This window comes from Onychostruthus taczanowskii, unplaced genomic scaffold (assembly GCF_017590055.1).
Source record: "Onychostruthus taczanowskii isolate IOZ18803 unplaced genomic scaffold, ASM1759005v1 scaffold268, whole genome shotgun sequence".
NCBI classification, from domain to species: Eukaryota; Metazoa; Chordata; class Aves; order Passeriformes; family Passeridae; genus Onychostruthus; species Onychostruthus taczanowskii.
Genome location: NW_024499995.1, coordinates 40211 through 58189, shown reverse-complemented (window position 1 = coordinate 58189; position 17979 = coordinate 40211). Strand labels below are relative to the sequence as shown.

The 17979-nt window shown below is 37.5% G+C and overlaps 1 protein-coding gene across 1 annotated transcript in view; it reads left to right on the top strand.

Annotated features, from left to right (window-relative positions):
* The window catches only part of LOC121337405 (integrin alpha-9-like), a 143093-nt gene that overhangs the window by 86616 nt on the left and 38498 nt on the right, over nt 1–17979 (top strand). Inside the window, exons 10-11 of the mRNA XM_041407492.1 lie at nt 2008–2116; nt 6145–6252. Of these exons, the coding sequence (XP_041263426.1) occupies nt 2008–2116; nt 6145–6252 (217 nt within the window). The remainder of the gene's footprint in view (nt 1–2007; nt 2117–6144; nt 6253–17979) is intronic.

The window sequence follows — 17979 nt, the reverse complement described above, 5'->3', positions numbered from 1 at the left end:
CTTAAGCCTCGAATGAAAGGTTTGTGGTCAGTTTCAACAGTCAGACCATTCTTTAGCATAAACAGTGCTTTGAGTTGAAATTGGAGGACCTGCTCACTGAACACGAATTAGTATTCATGTAGACTGAGAAGGCTGACATTAATTCCTAAAGTGGGGAAGCAAAAACTCATTAATACTGTCCCCAGATGGTCAGTGTCTCATCTATGGCAACCTCCAGACTACAGGTATTGTCTAAATAACCAGTGCAGGTTGGCATCTGTAGAAGTCAAATATTCTCTTGACCACTATGCTACATGTGTAGAAAAAAGTGAAGCTGCACTGACATGTGATTTGATTGAAAAGCTGAATAAACTCAGATCCAAGGCCTAGACTCAGGGTTTTATCTCATAAAGCTCATCTTGTTGGATAGAAATAAAATCGTTAATTACTACAGCAGTCAGAATGGGTAAAAGGTTTGTTTGAGCCTTCTCAGAGAAAGGAAGTACACTGTCAAACCTCACAAGATGATTAGCAAGGACAAAAATCTCTGTATTGAAGGTACAGTCTCAGCAGCATGCTTCAGGCGGTTTTGAATGCTTTCATTGTTACAAATTCTTTAGAAATTGAACTCTTGTTTCTTGATGCTTTGATACAGATGGATTTTTACTCAGCTTTACATATATGAATGCTTTCATCTGTGTCTTTAGAACTCTGTTACCTACAGAATACTGCATGCCAAAACATAATAAAAATTGGTTTTTCTTCTTTCTCTTCAGAATGTACTTTTTTAAGGCACAAGGTCTCTGAATTTATAAGCCTCACGCAAGTGCCTATGGGGATTATATTTTTCTTTCTCACAGACAAGCCTTAGTTAATTAAAGTCCACAGAAAAATCTAGCAGCCAGAGAAAAGCTGGGTTTATTGGAGGGCACATTCCTAGGCATAGTAGTATTAGTAATACTCTTCTTTTTGGACAGTATATTTTTGAAGCTTGTTTTATTAGTGTAATTGTCCTACATTTGAATCTAGAGGAGCAAACTTCACTCCTGGTTATATAAACAGTCCAGAATGGCTTGTACCATATTTGGTAGAAGCTTTCTGGCATGACACTGTAAATGGGAGGAGAAAATCTGTCTTTCACTGTTTCCCCTAGCAATCGATGGCACAGGATGCAGGCAGGAAAAAAGGAAATGTACCTAAACAGGCTTAAAATTCTGTCTCAAAGTGCTGTGATTCAAAAGGAAAACCTGGGAAGGGAGCAGAGTTTTAGGCAGTAGGGAGGACTAAGGTTTGTCTGAAATCACACCAGGACCCTTTCCAAATAGTGGAGAAGCCTGAAATTCAAAGAGGACATAAAGGATGCTTAAAGCACTCCTAGTCCTCTTCTGTAGGATTTTTAGGTACTGTGTTGTGCTTCCAAGTAATTTCTGATAAAACCCTACTTAATTTTATTGTGTGATTACATTTTAAGAGTGGTTAAGGAAACTTGAACTGCTCTACTCTAGTTGAAAACACTTCTAATCTTTTCTTTAATCATGTACTTAATAATAAAGGTAGTAAAACTTAGGTAATTAACTGTTTATTCCTGAAATGCTATGTAAATGTTAAATAAAATTGAAATGTTAGTTTAGTGAATATGCAACTGAAATATTCCTCTTAGATACTGTTTCTTCAGATTAACTTGGTAGTGCAATGATTTCCTGTGTTAATCCAAGCTATGGGACTTGAACAAATCACCCATGCCAAGGGACTCCAGAGAGGAGGATTTGTGATAGGAAAGGAGAAAAAAGGATAAGTAGTCAAAAGAAGTCTGCTTCATTGTGGGATGTTAACCCATGTCAGTTGAGATGCTGCTTGTGTAGTCTAGGGTTGCCAAGAGGAAATCAAATCACAAAAAATAGATTAATGTAAAACGGTCCCATAGAATTTCACATGACTAGAAAGCAAGGGGTGCAATTCAGCTAGACACAAATATATTTAATTTTGGTCACAAATTCAGCTTACTAAATTTGTATCTCGGTCTTACAGAGAAGTCTTCCCTACTTCATTTTTCTACGGTGATTCTGTGGCAGCTTCCAACTTTGTTCAGCTGGAAAACCATGAATGCCTTTTCCAGTCTCTCAACTTCACACTGCAGGTAAAACTCATCCTTATTTTGACTGGTTTCCTGATTGACAGCACATTCTTGTTTTGTCTGTATTTTATTCTGAGTGTTGTAAGGGCTTTTGTGCGTGATTTTGCATCACAGTCATGGGCAGAATGGAAGCTTTGGACAAGGTTTATAAAGAAGACCCTCTTGTTAAGTTTTGAGGTTCAGAAAGGACTCCCTTGCTTTCTAAACTTCTTCTCAGGGAGGAATCTAGGTGCAACTGGATCCAGTCCTAGCCTCAACTGGGTCAACAGTTTTTGTCTGAAGGTTATATAGGTGTACTCGCTCATACCAACAACTGTGGGCAAATCTCTTTTGCTCACCCTCAAGGAGAAACCTTGAGAGACATCTCCACTCAAGGGAAGAATCTAAAGACACTCCTGGAAGTGGTGTTTTAGAAGTCCATGCTGATAAAATGTGGGACTCAGCTTTTATAGTATAAAGTAATCAACTGTCACTCATGTGTTTCTAGGCTAGCTGTGCCAGCTCAGCAGCTTTAGACAAGTTATCTGTACTACCACTTGTTGATTCCTTTATTGGGAACATTGCCTGTCACATCCTCACTGCTACCAGTTTTTGTCAGGAAATGCTGTCTGAATGTTTAACTTTGGGATTGATGAGTCAGTCTCTGTTGGTAGTCCGTGCTTTTCAGAGACAGGGCAACTGAGAGGAATTTTAAAAGATTTTATTCCCTTATCAGTCTTGTTGAAGGGTGAGACATAAGAGATGTAAAACTCAATGCCATTATATCAAAGCCAACTTATTTCCTGGTTAGAATACCTTATAAATGTTCTTCAGCCTATTAGCTTTTGCCACACAATGTTGCAAATACTTCTACATCTACATTTTTATCCCATGTGGTCCTGCTACAATGCATCTTTCATAGTTCCAGTTCTCTAAAATATCTGGTCTTTTTGCAGGGCCATATTTTGAAACTTTTTGAAACTCGTTTCTAGTTCAATCTCTCAACAATGTTATCTCTATTCCATAGCCTCCCTAAAGTCAGCACACCTTATCTCAATGTTTGCATGCAGATGTACAAGACTGTGTGAGCTCTCTGTCAGGTTTTGAGAATCCCTTACAAATCCATTTCTCACAAGCCTCAGCACTCTAACACCAAAGTCAGCATGACTACCCTTCTCCATCCATCATGGGTAACTTTCACAAATAGGGTTTAGTTTGAGCTGTTTTACACCCACTCAGGCAGAACATCCCTGTACAATGCGTTCTTGACTGGATATCATATTTACAGCGTGCAGGGATGGCATATGTCCTTTATCTGAATATATTATGACAGGAATTACAAACATGGCATCTCACTTCCATAGGGAAAAAAGCTCCTACCATTTGTTTCTCTTTCACCTTTTTACACATGCTGAGTAAAGAGCCCTAGTTACTCAAGTGCCACATCTTGGATGAAGCCACAGTTTAAGAGTGGAGGAGTAATTCTTTTTAGTGGCATGGTCATTGAGCAAAGGAGTGAGCACAAACATATCTGTGCTATGGATTCAGGCTTGCTAAATGCCCCAGCATGAAAATATTTATAGCACTACTGATAGCAGTACAGTATAGGGAAGAGATAAGGACACTAAATGTAATAATTACATATCCTTTGAACACAGAGAGACATGGTTCTCCCAGGAAAATCCTGGGAAGCTGTGTAGAAGCTGTGGGAAACTTAGATGAAAGAATTCAAACAATTGTTATCTCTCTTTCTGTAACCATTTTTTATAGATATGGTTCTCCAAAGTGTCCTATTCATAGTTCACCAATGGTGTGAGATGTTTCTCCTTTGAGAACAATCAAATATCAAATTACCGAGTAACATTCTAAAAAGACCCGCTACTTTCATTCTGATCCACCTGAAGACTGGAGTCTTCTTTCTGTCCCTGACTCAACAGCATCATCAAAAAGACAGGTGTGAGAAGCTTTCAATAAATACCTCATAGCACCTCAGCATTATTCAAGTGTTACTTATATATTACACTTCACAAGGCAATTAGATGAGTTCCTGATGTGGCAAAATATGTGGATGGATTATTATAAGGAACTCTTGTGATTTGGCCAACATTAAGTGGCACTGTTTCACTGCTGTAACTGCATCTATTACAAGCCCTACAAATGTTTTTTGACTGCAAGATGGGACTAGGGAATGATAAATCATGTAGAGGTAGGTTCATTTATTGTGAAAAGTAAGTGTTTTGTCTTTTTTCTTTCTGTTTTCCTAGGCTGAAAACTCAGCTTATAACAAATAACATATCTGTCTCCATGGACAGATTGGAACCCACAGCAATTAAGCCTCCACTGTTACACAATGCCCTTAGCTATTTACTGAAGGACTGAAAGCAGGATTTCAAGATAAAAGCTTTTGTGATCCAGCTATTAATTCTTGTGATTCTGGTTTCCTTCTTGGGGGTTTGTAGGTCTTCCCTTCCTCCTCCTCATACCTGGTGATTGGTTAATCCAGATGAAGAACGGATGCACTGACGCTTTAACTCGATAAATATTTTCAGTAAAGCAAAGTGATAACAGGGACGGGAGAGAGAATCTATGTATTGGCAGTGCCACCATTTGTGCTACCAAATGCTCTTGTCTCTCATGCACACACTTAGCAGTTGCAATAGTAATATTTTTTTCCATACGGAAGTAGAAAATTATACCATAACAAGTCATACATCTGCTCTCCAATAATGGTGTAAACCTTCTAATTGTGTGTATCAGAGAGAAAAGGTAGTTTCACAATAGGCAAAGCATTGTTTGCATCACTCCTTTCTTAATTATTTCCTGCCAAATATTTAACTTCTCCAGATGGAGAAAAATAATAGGTCTTTAACAAAAAGGAAGAAATGAGTTACAAAAATATAGGCCTTTATAGCAGTTTTTATATATGAAAATCTCTACTAGATCAAATATTAACAGAAAAGGCCTTTTCTGCAATAATTCATATCTGATCTTACTGAGATAAAGTTTTTAAAATGTCTAACATGAAACATTATGTTTGTATTTCATGCAGCATTTATCAAACTGCATTCTAATGGGATTTCTCCCCCTGCCTGGAGCCTCAGGGCTTTTGTGAAGAGGATTTGGCCAGTTCTGTTTATTAGTCAGGCATTTCTTCAAATATAAACAGTGTTTGAAAAATGAAAACCTATTGGTTTTAATATTTGTACTTTGCACAATTAACAACTGAATGTTACGCCTTTTCACAGTAGTATCTCAGTGTTGATAAATATTGTAATGGGCTTCATGGTTTTACTTTAATGTTTTTTAATGCATTTATATTTGTGTTGTTAGAAAGAACCAGAAAATATTTTTCCTAATAAAAAAATGTAGATACAAATGAAAACTTACTTTAATTGATTTTTTTTCCATGGATTATTTCACTTCAGCAAAACTCCATAAATTTTGGAATTTTAACTGGATACATTTCAATGGTGGATGGGAAATTCTTTGAGCTTTTGTTGAAATTTTGGGGCCCACAGAGCGATAGAAAGCTAATATTTTCCACTAAAAGTGTAATTTAATTGAAAATGCTGGTACTTGAATGGAAGTTGTTCACATGCATTTCCTGGCAACTCACTCAGAAAACCCACAGTCCAGTAGTCACAGTAATTGTTTGGCTTCTGCTCTGTAAGGAAAACATATGCAGAGTATCATGCAGTGGTTAACAGATGGAAATGAGAATGTTAACTGAGACAGTAATATTTCTTATAGCCTTCAAGATTTTATTACCAAACATTCAGTGTACTAGCAGTGTCTCTGTATATAAAATATCCTGCAAAACTGCTTCTCATTTGATATGTGAGCTGTGACTGAAGACTGTTAGGTAAGCTAATCCTTTGACTTCATTCTGACACTTAAAAAAGAAGTCTTAGTTTGAAGACATTGAAAAACCTACTAAGTATACTTGTATTTCTTCAAACTTACCTGTACTTCCAGCTCTGAATCTACAGTAGTTTCCCATTTATAAGAAGTCAAGTATGGAATTTTATTTGTATTAATTTTTTCTGCTACAGGTTTACAATGCTGGACCAAGCACTCTTCCTGGAGCTTTTATTGATATTTCAATTCCAAACCGCCTCTCTGCCACTGGAGCTGAAATATTTCATATTCAGCAGATGATGGTGAGTATGTTACAATGTACTCAGAGCTCACAGAGGCACTGAGAGCTACTGATAACTAAAGCAAAAGAAGCCCACCAGAACTCAGTGAATCAGCTGCTTTTTAAGACAATCAAAGGTTCTTTGCAACTGTGGCCAGATTGTAAGTAGCCAAACCCCTCCAGCTATTGGCTGTTCTCCCTTACCTAGGGCAAAGACAACTAGTTGTATGTACCTGGTTTCCTACAATGCCATGTAAAACTAGGTCAGGCTGGTGCTGAAGGAAACATAGAGAACACCACAAGTCACACCTGCAAAGAGGATTCTCTCAATCAGTTCTCCCTGACTTAGGGAGGATTAAATGGTGTATGTAATATCAGTAGGATGCTTTATTAAGCTGACTCAGATTCCCTGGTTTTTTTTCCCTGTGGTTATCAGCTAGGTCTGAATACATTATCTATATCTATTTTGCCATAGTCCTTATTATAATTTGCTCCTTTTGAGTGTTCTTTTAACAAATGTAAATAATAGAGAAAGTTTTTCTTTCAACACAATGCTTTTCAAAAGATGATTTTGTGTCAATTTCAAAGAAATTTATTGCTGAAATTCAGAGTAATCTACCTTTGTGAAATGAAACCAGCTTTTTGGGATAATTGAAAGGAAGTGTTATACTTTCATGCTGTTAGTTACTTTTCTAGCCTTTTAGCTGAAAAGTATTACCTATTGTGTAGGTAACAGTGTCACTGAACATGTGTAACTATAGATCTGAAAGATCTTTCTAAGCAGGTTTCCAAGATTTTTGCTGTTGGAAGATATGAGATAAATATAGATATGGCTTACAGATGGGCAGTAAAGACAGAATGACTGAGAAACATGGGAATATTGTATCAAGCAATAGTAGTGTATAGATGTAGTCAATTCTCCAACCAGACTTAATTAGTTCTCTAGCATATGTATCATTTTCTGTGGCATTGTTTTTTAATGTTTATTTAGTCCAGCTTTATATACAGAAGATCACCTTTCCTTTGACACATTGCCTGCCAAAGTATCATGACCCATTTCCTTGTTTGTTCCCTGGTCTTTGCGTGCTATCAGAGAAGGTGTGTTCACAGCAGACGCAGAGAGGTGGGAGTCTTCTTAGTGGATTTTATCTCCCCAAATGTCAGTATCTCCTCTAAAGTCAGTCACTCTATAAAGGAGGTCCCAGCTGAGTGATGTGGTCTTGAGCACTGTGGTAATAAATGCTAGCAGGGTTTGTATTGCTTTTCCCCAACAACAGGTTGCATTGCTCTGCACATTATTTTACTGAATTGTATTTTGAAATTTGTTTTTGTAGAAATGTTAAACTGCTGTTGTGAGACCTCTTTGCAGGTAGTAGGCAAGTATGTTTTTATGAGAGATGTCTGCCTGACACGTTAGTAGTCCAGTAATTTTGACTACTGATTTTGGGTATATGGTCAGTGGAATTCTCCTACATGACTTTCTAAATACCTCTAGCATGTTAATAGATGTGAGCCAAAAAAATCCTGTCTGGGATAGTGGTTATCCTTGCTTTACAGATACATAATTGAAACACCAAAAGGTTTGCTTGACTTCACACAGGAAATTTGTGTGGGACCCAGGCACTGAACCAATGTATCCCAAATCTTAGTAGAACCAATGTATCCCAAGTCTTATTATTGTAACAGAGAAGGCATCCCACTCTCTTTCCTACTGCTCTGTCCCAGTGAGTTTTTATTGATTGAAAAGGAAACTAACATCATGGAGTTTTTCAACTTTTCATGGAATAGATCTAATTAAACAAGAAAACCTAAAAGGAGATGTACTTTAGAAAATGGTCTACAACAGCTGTTTCTCCAAGACAATTTTTGTAAGCATAGTCATTAAATATTTCAAGGTTTTGCTTATTTTGCTTCTTCTGAGAATTTAGACTTCAATAAAGATAGTAAGGTAATAGAATCCTTTCAGACAGTGCAGGTGTTTCTGTCATTATTTTCTCTATGCCTATAATCTAGCCATTCTAGCTGTCAGTGTTGAAAAAAACTTCGAGAATAGCTGCCATTAATGCAGAGAATTAGGAATTGTCCTTTATCTGTAAAATATACTGTTGATACAGAACTTGGGATTTGATTACATAATGGTTTTTATCTTAAAGCTAGTAATTCTATCTCCATTCTCTGATACACAGTAAGGCAGTGAAATTTTTGAGTCAAAATGTATAGTTAAAGCACTAGAGTTTGTCTCACATACACATAAACATAAAAGTATCAGGAGCAAACTCTCATATTGTGTTGATTGAGGTAGTCTTTCAGGCACAAAAATTAATAGCAGGAAGACAGTCACATATGGCTCACTGGAACAGTCTGTATCTCTGGGAGGTGTTAATAGGAAGTATTTTCTGCTGGACTTAGAGGAAATGACAGCCCTCATGCTTCCTCTGTTCCTGCCATTCTGAGCTTTTGGTTTTATTCCAGAAACTGTTTTAACATTTTGTTCAAGACAAATTCAGATCATGGAGATGTTTTGACATTTGTAAATCTGTCTTAGAGATGTTCAGATGCAATTCAAGGGCTATTGAGAGCAGCACTGCAGTTTCTGCAGCACTTCCCCCAACAAAGCCCCCAATACCTAAAGGGAATGAATCAACAGTAAAAGCCAGAAGTAAACAAAAAAATGGATAATTGTAAGAAAACTAGGGAAAAAAACCCAAAGCAATTTAACTTCCTCCCTATTAATTTTAATGAATAGAAGATACTAGAAATTTTCAAATAATTTTAGCTAGGAAATTTCACCTCTGACATTGGTTTTACACAGTAAATATTCACATTCTGCAGTGGTAAATGATATTTTGGAAACCCTTAAATTAGTACTTGTTTGTTTTTATGTATTTTTGTATTTGCTTTCTTGCAAAGGTTAAAAACCAGCCAGATTAAAAATATAATGAATTAAATACCTCAGCTTGTTAGTAGAAGTGTTGTGATAGAATAGTATAGATGATGACATAGAAGAGCTTCACACAAGAAGAAAAGGTAGTCCTACCATAAAGGTATATTCTCCACTCTTCAAGCCATTTGTTATCTATTCTTCCAGGAAGAAAAACAGTGCTCATTATATTTGTGTATGTTTTTGGTTTTGAACTGAAAGATCCATAATTTCTTTTGTGTATCCAGCTAGGGATACACAAGGGCAAGGGAAGACACTACCAGACCTTGGCTGGCAGCCAAGGACCTGCTTTCTAGGATCGTCAAGATTTTCACAATGGGAGCTCCTACTAATTAACCACGGTATTTCCTGAAGCTGTTCATAACTTAATGATGTGTCCAGGATTATTCTTGTGCTGGCTATATGGAACTGGATTAGATTGTTGCCTTCTGGTTTATTTTCTTTTCATTGAAGGTAAATACAATTATGAGGAATTAACAGTTGGAAACCGAATTTGTCTATTTGACCTGGATGATCCTCTTCCCTCCTCTGGAGGGACCAAGCAGAGCCTGTTTGGTGAATCAATACCAAGAATATAAAAAAACGTATTATCACCATCACTAAGATAAGAATCTTGTTGGAAAGTAAGATGCATATGTTGCAAGACAATATCTTCTGAAAGAGTTTTCAATCTAGGCAATGATATAAAAGGGAATTTGGAAGGAAGAGGGGAAGAAATACTGTTCTCAGTTTTTTGACAAGCTCCCTTCTTGCATGTATCTCTTGATGTCTGAGTCTAGTAATTACTGTTTTGGTAATTGCTATTAATAGAATATATTCAAATTACTATGTTCTCTTACTCTTACAATTAATGGAGAAGCACAGAAGCAGCTTTGAAGAATCACTTGCCAGTCTCACTGATAATTCAGAAACCATCTAGTTTCCCTGAATTTCCCTAGGCTTCTAAACTTAGATCTTGAGAATTATTTACAGAGAGTGAAAAATGGGTTGAACTTCAGCCTTGTGACTCCTAACCTCTTAAATGGACAACCTTTCAACCAATCAACCTTAAATCGGCCAGTTAGTCCAGGCCACTATTTCCTGGTCCAACCCTTCCCATCACTTCTTGTTTAGGGAGCAAAATAAAAAGTCCTTCTCTTGCAAGGACAAAGAGAAGTCCTCCAGTTGTCCTATTATGTTTGGCATATGCACTTCACACTTCTCTTTTTTCTACACAGGTGAGATCTGGATTGTGCCTCTGTGATAGCTGGATATCAGTAAGATTTTTAAAAAGTAAAGAAAAACTGAATGAATTAATGGAAGAATTGAAGATAATTCCTTTTACAGGTTGCCTTTTAAGTTGATTGATCTCTTCCTGTGAATGTTGAAAGAAAAAAGTAAAATTAATTGACATTTGACAGAAAGATTGTACAGGAACATTTTGCACTCACAGCAAGATTCATTTTAGCCCTTTGTGTTAGTCATCCTGCGTGTAGTCTCTTTATTTCAATGACTTAGACACATACTGGCATACACATATTTTGGCACCATATTTAAAAACATAGCTAGATAACTGGAGGAAATTACTCATTCCAGGGAAGATATTGTACAGAAATTTGTACAGAAAATTGTACAGGTACTTTCTGACCTTCCTGCCTCTTTCACTTTAATTGCTTTTTAAATAACTGTTTGAAAACATTTTTGCTTAGGCAGTTGGAGGTGTTCCCTGCCCCACCCCCAGTGTAGAGCACCTCAGTGATATCAACTGAATCTGGTTTTGCCTAGGAGCCCTGTCTCTTGCAGGAGAAACTAGTGCATCTTCCACATCCAGGATGGTTGTGAGCAGAAGCATACACTGTAGTCCAGCAAGGCACAGTTGCCTTTAGACAGGAGCAGGGAGGAGGACTGTGAAACAGCTCAGAAAGAGTTCCTAATGTCAGTCAGCATGATGAACTGAAGAGGAGCTTTGCTGTCTTTTGAGTTTCCATGTTATACAGGAAAGGCTGCCCAGGTGTCCTGATTTAGGGCAAATTTAGGAGAAAACCTCAAAAGGGGTTCCTCTAGAAAGCAAATTCAAGTGGCCCCTCCCCCAACTGGTTTAGGAGATTTCCTGGAGAGAGTGGAAAAGACCTTTATTTAACAGGCAAAAGCATTCGCCAGTGCAAAAAAATGAACAATATTAAACAATAAAATCTTTAGTCAATCTGAAGAGATGACAAACTCAGAAAGCCCCATTTGTGGGTTGCAGCTCGGCTCACCCAGTCTGTTATCATTTTCTTATCAATCACTCCAGCATTGGAAATGCCTGGGCTCAGGCCCAGCCTGGTGGGCTGCAGGTGTGAGCTCCCCGTGCTCTTCTGGGTTTTCAGTCCACAGCAGGTTTAAGTAAGTTCAAGAAAAAGAAAAACCACAGTCCAGGGAACTTCTCTGCCCCAGCCAGCTAAAAACTAACTAAAAAGCAAAGGAGAGCTCTCTCTCACTGTCTGTCCGCAGACAACACAGTTCAGGAGAAGGATGCGGGAGAACAAGTGCAGCTTCTGATAACAAACTGTGTGCTTCTTCTTGCCCCTCCTTCATTCTTGTAACCAGTCTTAAATGCGCAAAACTTATTTCTGGCTAACAGACTAATGGGGCTACAAACATCATAAAGTCACCCCAGGACACCAGCCATAAAACTAAGATTTCTTCTGAGTTAAGACCTCTAAAAAACCCCAGCATTTTTGCCATTTGCATCGTAATACAAGAGCTGTGCCTTGGTCAGAGCTTACAGCATTTTCAGTGTTTCAAAATAATCTTTTTGTGCATTGCTGAATGTATCCTTGAAGATGGAGCAAAACTTCTTAACATCGAAGAAAGTTTCTGTGACTTCCTAGTTGGGATCTTTAGGTGAAACCAGATTTGAACAAATTCTTTGACATTTTCCAGTTGTTTTGAGCAAATCTTCTAGATATGAAAGTGCTATGGTGTTTGTATAAGCAATGGAATTTTTTTGAAAATCTAAAGAGGATGTTCTTGGAAAAGGCATTTTGAATGTAAAAAAATAATTGTCTTTTGGTAAAGTCTAATAATATAGAAATCAAGTTGAAACATGGTAAAAAACCACTGTGATCCACATATTAAATCAGGCCACAGCAACACGATGTTGTTGTCCAATTGTGGCCTGCTCATGATTAGCTTCTAAACTAAAGTAATATTTCTCAAATTACTTAGGTATTGAAATTTTACAACACTCTCCCCCAAAAAATCATGGCCTTTCAAATGAGTGGCAGTTTGACTGATATTCTCAGTCAGCTGAAACTGTTGCTACTTTGTGAATGGCCCATAGCTCCTATTTTTTGCCTGAATATATGAATTCCAATTTTGAAAAAGATGGCTGATTTGCCTTTTTTGTGTTTAATACAGAAAAGGATGTATTAGACAGATAGAACCTAGCTGAAGGAACATCAAATGCCAAGTGATCTCAGGGGCTTTTAAAATAGAGACATACCCTGAGAATTATTTATGGCCCCATATGTTGGTTAAGCATTTCACAGTTTGTCATAGGGAAAGGAAAAGTACTTCTCAGTGACCCTTTCTTGGGATTCATCTGCTAGAGGCCAATATATAGGGAGCACATGAATGTTAGTGGTAAGCTGATTTTTGTGTAAGGTGGTGGTCATTCATTCCTAGGCCTGAACCTTCTGAGGACCTCAGAGTTAAATCATACCAAGTGGTCAGTTTTTCTTCTTACTGTGTACATGTGGCACGTACAGTTCTGTCTAGGAAAGAATCTGCTGTCTTGTAAGTCAGAATCATGCTTATCAAACCTGGTTATTTAATTAAGCCATATATTAAGGGCATCAGAAAAACATCTAAAGGTGTTCCAGTCAGGTTAGCATGATTTATGCCAAACATGCATCTGGTGCATTCTCCTGTTGTCTAGAGAAGCAGAAGCCAGAGCTGTGGTGTACTCCCCCTCAAAGCTGATTTAATGCTTTAGCATCTCTACTTTGTTTCCACTTGCCTCTTGTCATGGCCTTGTAAGGCTATTTATTGGATCTGTGGACTAATGGTTTTCCTTGCCAGCACTGCTATTTTTCTTTGAAATCTTTCAAGAGTTGTGTAAACTGGGTTAATTTTTAAAATTACTTACTGTTGTTTCAGTGGCTCTTAAATTTATTACCAGAATCAACAAGACTGCTCTGATTCAAACGTATTTCATTATCTGTGAATATTAAACATTCTTGGCTTATGGTGCAAGTAGTCAGATAACATATTTGCATAACTTATTTGTCTACTGTTGAGTCTTATCTTGTCTGGAATTTCTTGTCAGTTCCCTTTTTTTCTCAGTGTGACATGTTAGATTAACCCTGCTTATCAATTATTTGTTCACTTAATAAAGGGTGAATCAGTATCTTTGAATCAGAATACTTGCATACATTTTTCCCCTAATACTAGGATGAATGTGCTACGGTTAGCAATAAAGACAGACAAACACATCTGTTATTTATTTTTCAAGTTTGAAAACTTGAACCACTGCTTAGTTATTCATACATAAATAAATCAGTTTAAAAAAACATACAGGAGAAAATATGTAAAAACTCTCTGCCAGACCACAGCCAAACTCCTAGTCCTCTGGAGTCAGTATAGCCCAGGGATGATAAGAAAGGCATCTATTAGAGTTGAACAATGCTAAAAAATTTGTGAAATGTCTGGCCTGTGTTCAGACCTTGAGCATGTTTCCTGAAAGTAAAATTGCTGTTCCAAATATCCGGTGTCTCATTATGTTTTCCCTGAACTTGCCCACACACTTTTTCTGAGGTTGGATGTGAGTTTAATTTTATCACATGCACTCATGTCTGGATTCCACCTTCATACTTGCTTTCTACCAACTTCATTTTGTTGACTTCCAGGCCCTTCTCCACAACTAGTGATGATTTAGCTGAAGAGGGGAATCCCAGACTTACTGGAAGATCTTGGAAACCTTAAGTTTTAATACCATAATGAATTATTTTGCATTAGTGGGAATCTAGTGTTGCTAGTACTAGTAATGAGCTGGAGATACATGGTTGCTTGCCCATTTATTATGTAAAAAGTCAGTCAATAAATACAGGAATAGCCCTTGGCTTCTTATATACAGTACTGCAACAGGGAGATTGTACATAAGCTTTGTTGGAAACAACAGCCAGTTTACCTCCTGTTTTTCTGTCTCATTCTTCCAAGAGATTCCTATCATTTGCACATACTTAACCCCACATCAGCTGCTAATATCCATTTGGTCCTCAACACTTGGTGCTTGATCCTCAACTGTCCTGTCCAGCCCATTTTTAAATTGTATTTAATTTCCTTCTCCCAGGCTGACACATTGTGCTGGATACAGGTCCTGAAAAAATGGGAAGTATTGCCTTTGATGCATGTTAATGGGTTGAGGATAAATCTAGAAGGGGCCACTGGCTTTCAGTTCACCTATGAAGTTTATGTTACAGGCAATGTGGCCTAAACTCTTAAACTGTTTGCTAAAAGTTTGCTAAACCACAGCAATTTCTGAAAGGCCCCAAAGACTTGCTAGAAATTGTCATGTTCTGAGAGTAGCTACAGATGGGCAGAGATGATGCTGTAAGTACCCTGAAGGTGGGAAACAGAACAGGATAGCAGAAGATGAATGTGCTGAAGCAGCAGCTATATTATTTCTCGTAGAAACTCCAACCACTCCCAGGTGACTTCACTTCATGGGCAGCTCTTGATTATTCTCTGTATTTCCTGGAAAATGTGTGGTGTTTTTCCCCTTTGCTCTAGGACTTCCTTCTTGGATCTGCAAACCAGGCCCAAGTATTCTCATAAATCCCTACACCATGCAGGGGAAGTCAGAGATGATGATCCCTATGTATGCAATAAATTCAACATGGTATTCTCATACAGCCCTATTAAAAATCCTGCAGACTTTTTTAGGATGTGGTGTGTGTGGAGTGTACATGATATGTTTTACATACGGCTGTTACACTCTGAAATGTCCTCCTGCCACTTTTTCTCAAGAGTGATGCAATCGTACATGAAGAAAAATAATTTCTCCTTTATGGGTTTGCCTCTGCTCAGCCTATACAGTAGCAGGAAAAAAAGTAATTCAGATTCAAATATTCAGAATCCATTAAAGTCATCCTGCAGTAATTTTTTTCTTGTTGTAGATAGAGCATTTTAAAAGCATGAAATAATGTGCATGCTTTCTCTGGTGGTTTCTCTTGTCTCTGAGAAATTTAGTGGTTTGTGCTGACAACAAAAAGTTGGCAGAGTAACCCATTGTACAGGCGGTCCTATTTAAACAGCACTCAAGCATGTTCCTAGGATTTTCTTGAGGAGAGAAAGTTACAGTAAATTAACAAAGCTAGAGACTAACTTATCTCTGAATGAGTGTGCGATCGTTTATAGAATCATAACATGACAGAATGGTGTGGATAGAGGCAGTATGAGGGATTTTCTGCTGTTCTGTATAATGACAGACTAGTAATATCATTAGCCTTTGCAGAGTTATGGTGACATGTAGAGGCTTGTTATTCAAGGTGCCATTTACAGTCTGTAGTACAAATGTTCTGGCTTGTATCTTCTTACATTTATGCATGTTACATGTATATGCACACGTGTTGAATACAATAGGAAACTACACGTATACACACACACATATACATATACATATAAATATACATATACGCACACATATATACATACACATGCGCGCACACACACACACCCACGTAGATAGATAGATAGATAGATAGATAGATAGATAGACAGATAGATAGATAGATTGATATACACACACACAAATATATTCTGGAATGAGTAATGATTTTCAGTCCCTCAGATTTTGGATGGCCACTAAAAACTGTCTGAAAGGTCATGACTTTCAAGTGCCAAAGATGTCTATGTGAGGCACCTGACAATAATGTGTTGTTATTGAGGAATGTTGAAGGCTATTCTGACATCCAGTGGTGTCCAAGAATGCATGTGATATCTGAGTGCAGGCTCTGCTACTGCATTCATCACTCTAATATTCCACAGTGAGAATATCAGAATAATTTTTTTAATCTTTCTTTACACTGGGGCTGAGCAGTTTGACAAAAGTGCTTTTAAAATTCAGGTAAAAACTAGAAAAAACATGATGTGTGTATTGATGTTAAGTGTTTTGTAGCCTAAGACAAGACATTGCTAGAGAATGAGAACATCCCAACCATGGCAAAAAGAAAGGACTGTCAGTAAAAACTTCTGTGGGAAGATTTTACTTTTGCTCTTGATGGAGGTTTGCCTCACGTGAAAGTTGAAGACATTCAAGATAGTGAAAGCATGCTTCATTCTAGTAATGATAATGACAAATCATAGATGTATCCAATTCGTGTGAAAAGATTTTATAAAATGTTTGTATTTCCATCAGACAACCACCCCCTTACAAATTTTTCAGTTTAGAATTGGAATTCTGAAAAAGCAATTTCTTTGCAAAAAAATATATTTTTAAATTTAGAAATGTTTTCCAGGAGTTGAAGGCTAGGATCAGTAATTAGTAATACTTACCTCTGTGTTACAAAAATTTTACACTGTTACCCCAAAAAAACTCATGATATGTGTGGTAGTCTAGACTGTACGTGATGACATAGACCACTGAATATAGAGAAGAAGAAAAAGTAAAAAATAATTTAAGATCTTTGAAACTAGGCTCTTTTTTCCTTTAATGTAAAGCTGTTCAGTGAAATCTGCAAGGCTGGCCATTTGTGGCTGCAGCCACATTCAGACCACAGAACCAGACTCAGAGCAGGCTAGAAAAATTTGTAATATGAGCATAGGTGCTGAAGATGCTATGCAGTTAGCCTGGTTTACCTTTTTCTTTGGCCTCCTTTATGTGCTAACATGGACTTTGCCCACTTCTGTCTGGGTACAGATTTTAGGTACACTTCCAGTACAGATTTATCTGTATGCACCAGACCAGTGCACCAGACTGCAAATTATTTTATTCAGGACTTAATAGGTAGTTTCTGGAAAACACAATGTAACAACCTTCAACAGAGGCAGCTCCAACAAAGCTCCTTCAAGTCCCTTCTTGGAAGGCTGCAGGGCTACGTCTACTTTGTACCTCTCTTGGGAAAGGTTTTTATTTCCCAATCTGTAGTCTTAATGTAGGATTTAAGAGAGCCTGCCTTTTGTGCCTCTTGTTCCCTGCCCTAGTTGCTCACTTGTGTTAGGAGTTAGATATTGACATTTCTCTGTGGCTTCTGTACAGTTCTTGCACTGACTACAAAAGCAGTGCACATCTCTTTCCACATCCTATGCACTGCCCTTCTGCTGTTTCTGTAAGATGTTAGATACTGGATCCTGGGAAGACCACTCTGGTGGTACTCTTTTTCTGTTTATAGCCTGCTGAGAAATGGAGAAATGGAAATTTTCAAAAAGCTCTGGAATGCCAGGTACCCTGAAACTTCAAGTCTGATGGAAGAGCCTGGTTTCCTTCCTACTGCATTTCAAAGACTTGTACAGTTCTTGCATCTATAAATCATAAACATTTGGTCAGAAATTTCCTTGTCTGTGTACCACAAGGTGGCTGGGATAGCATCATGTTTGAACAAGAAGAAACTCACAAGGAGGCTCACAATACAAATCATTATTTGTATTTCAGAGATGCATTCAGTCTCAGTGCAATGCAAACAGTTTTGTAGTAAGTTTTATTTAACTTATTAAAATAAATATTAATCTCTAGTTTTCTTTCTAGAGATTAATATTTAATTGAAATCAAAGTTTATTGAAAAGTTGCCACAAGTTTTTCTGGCTAGTTTACTTACGCATGTAAAAATTGAGAATAACACATGATGT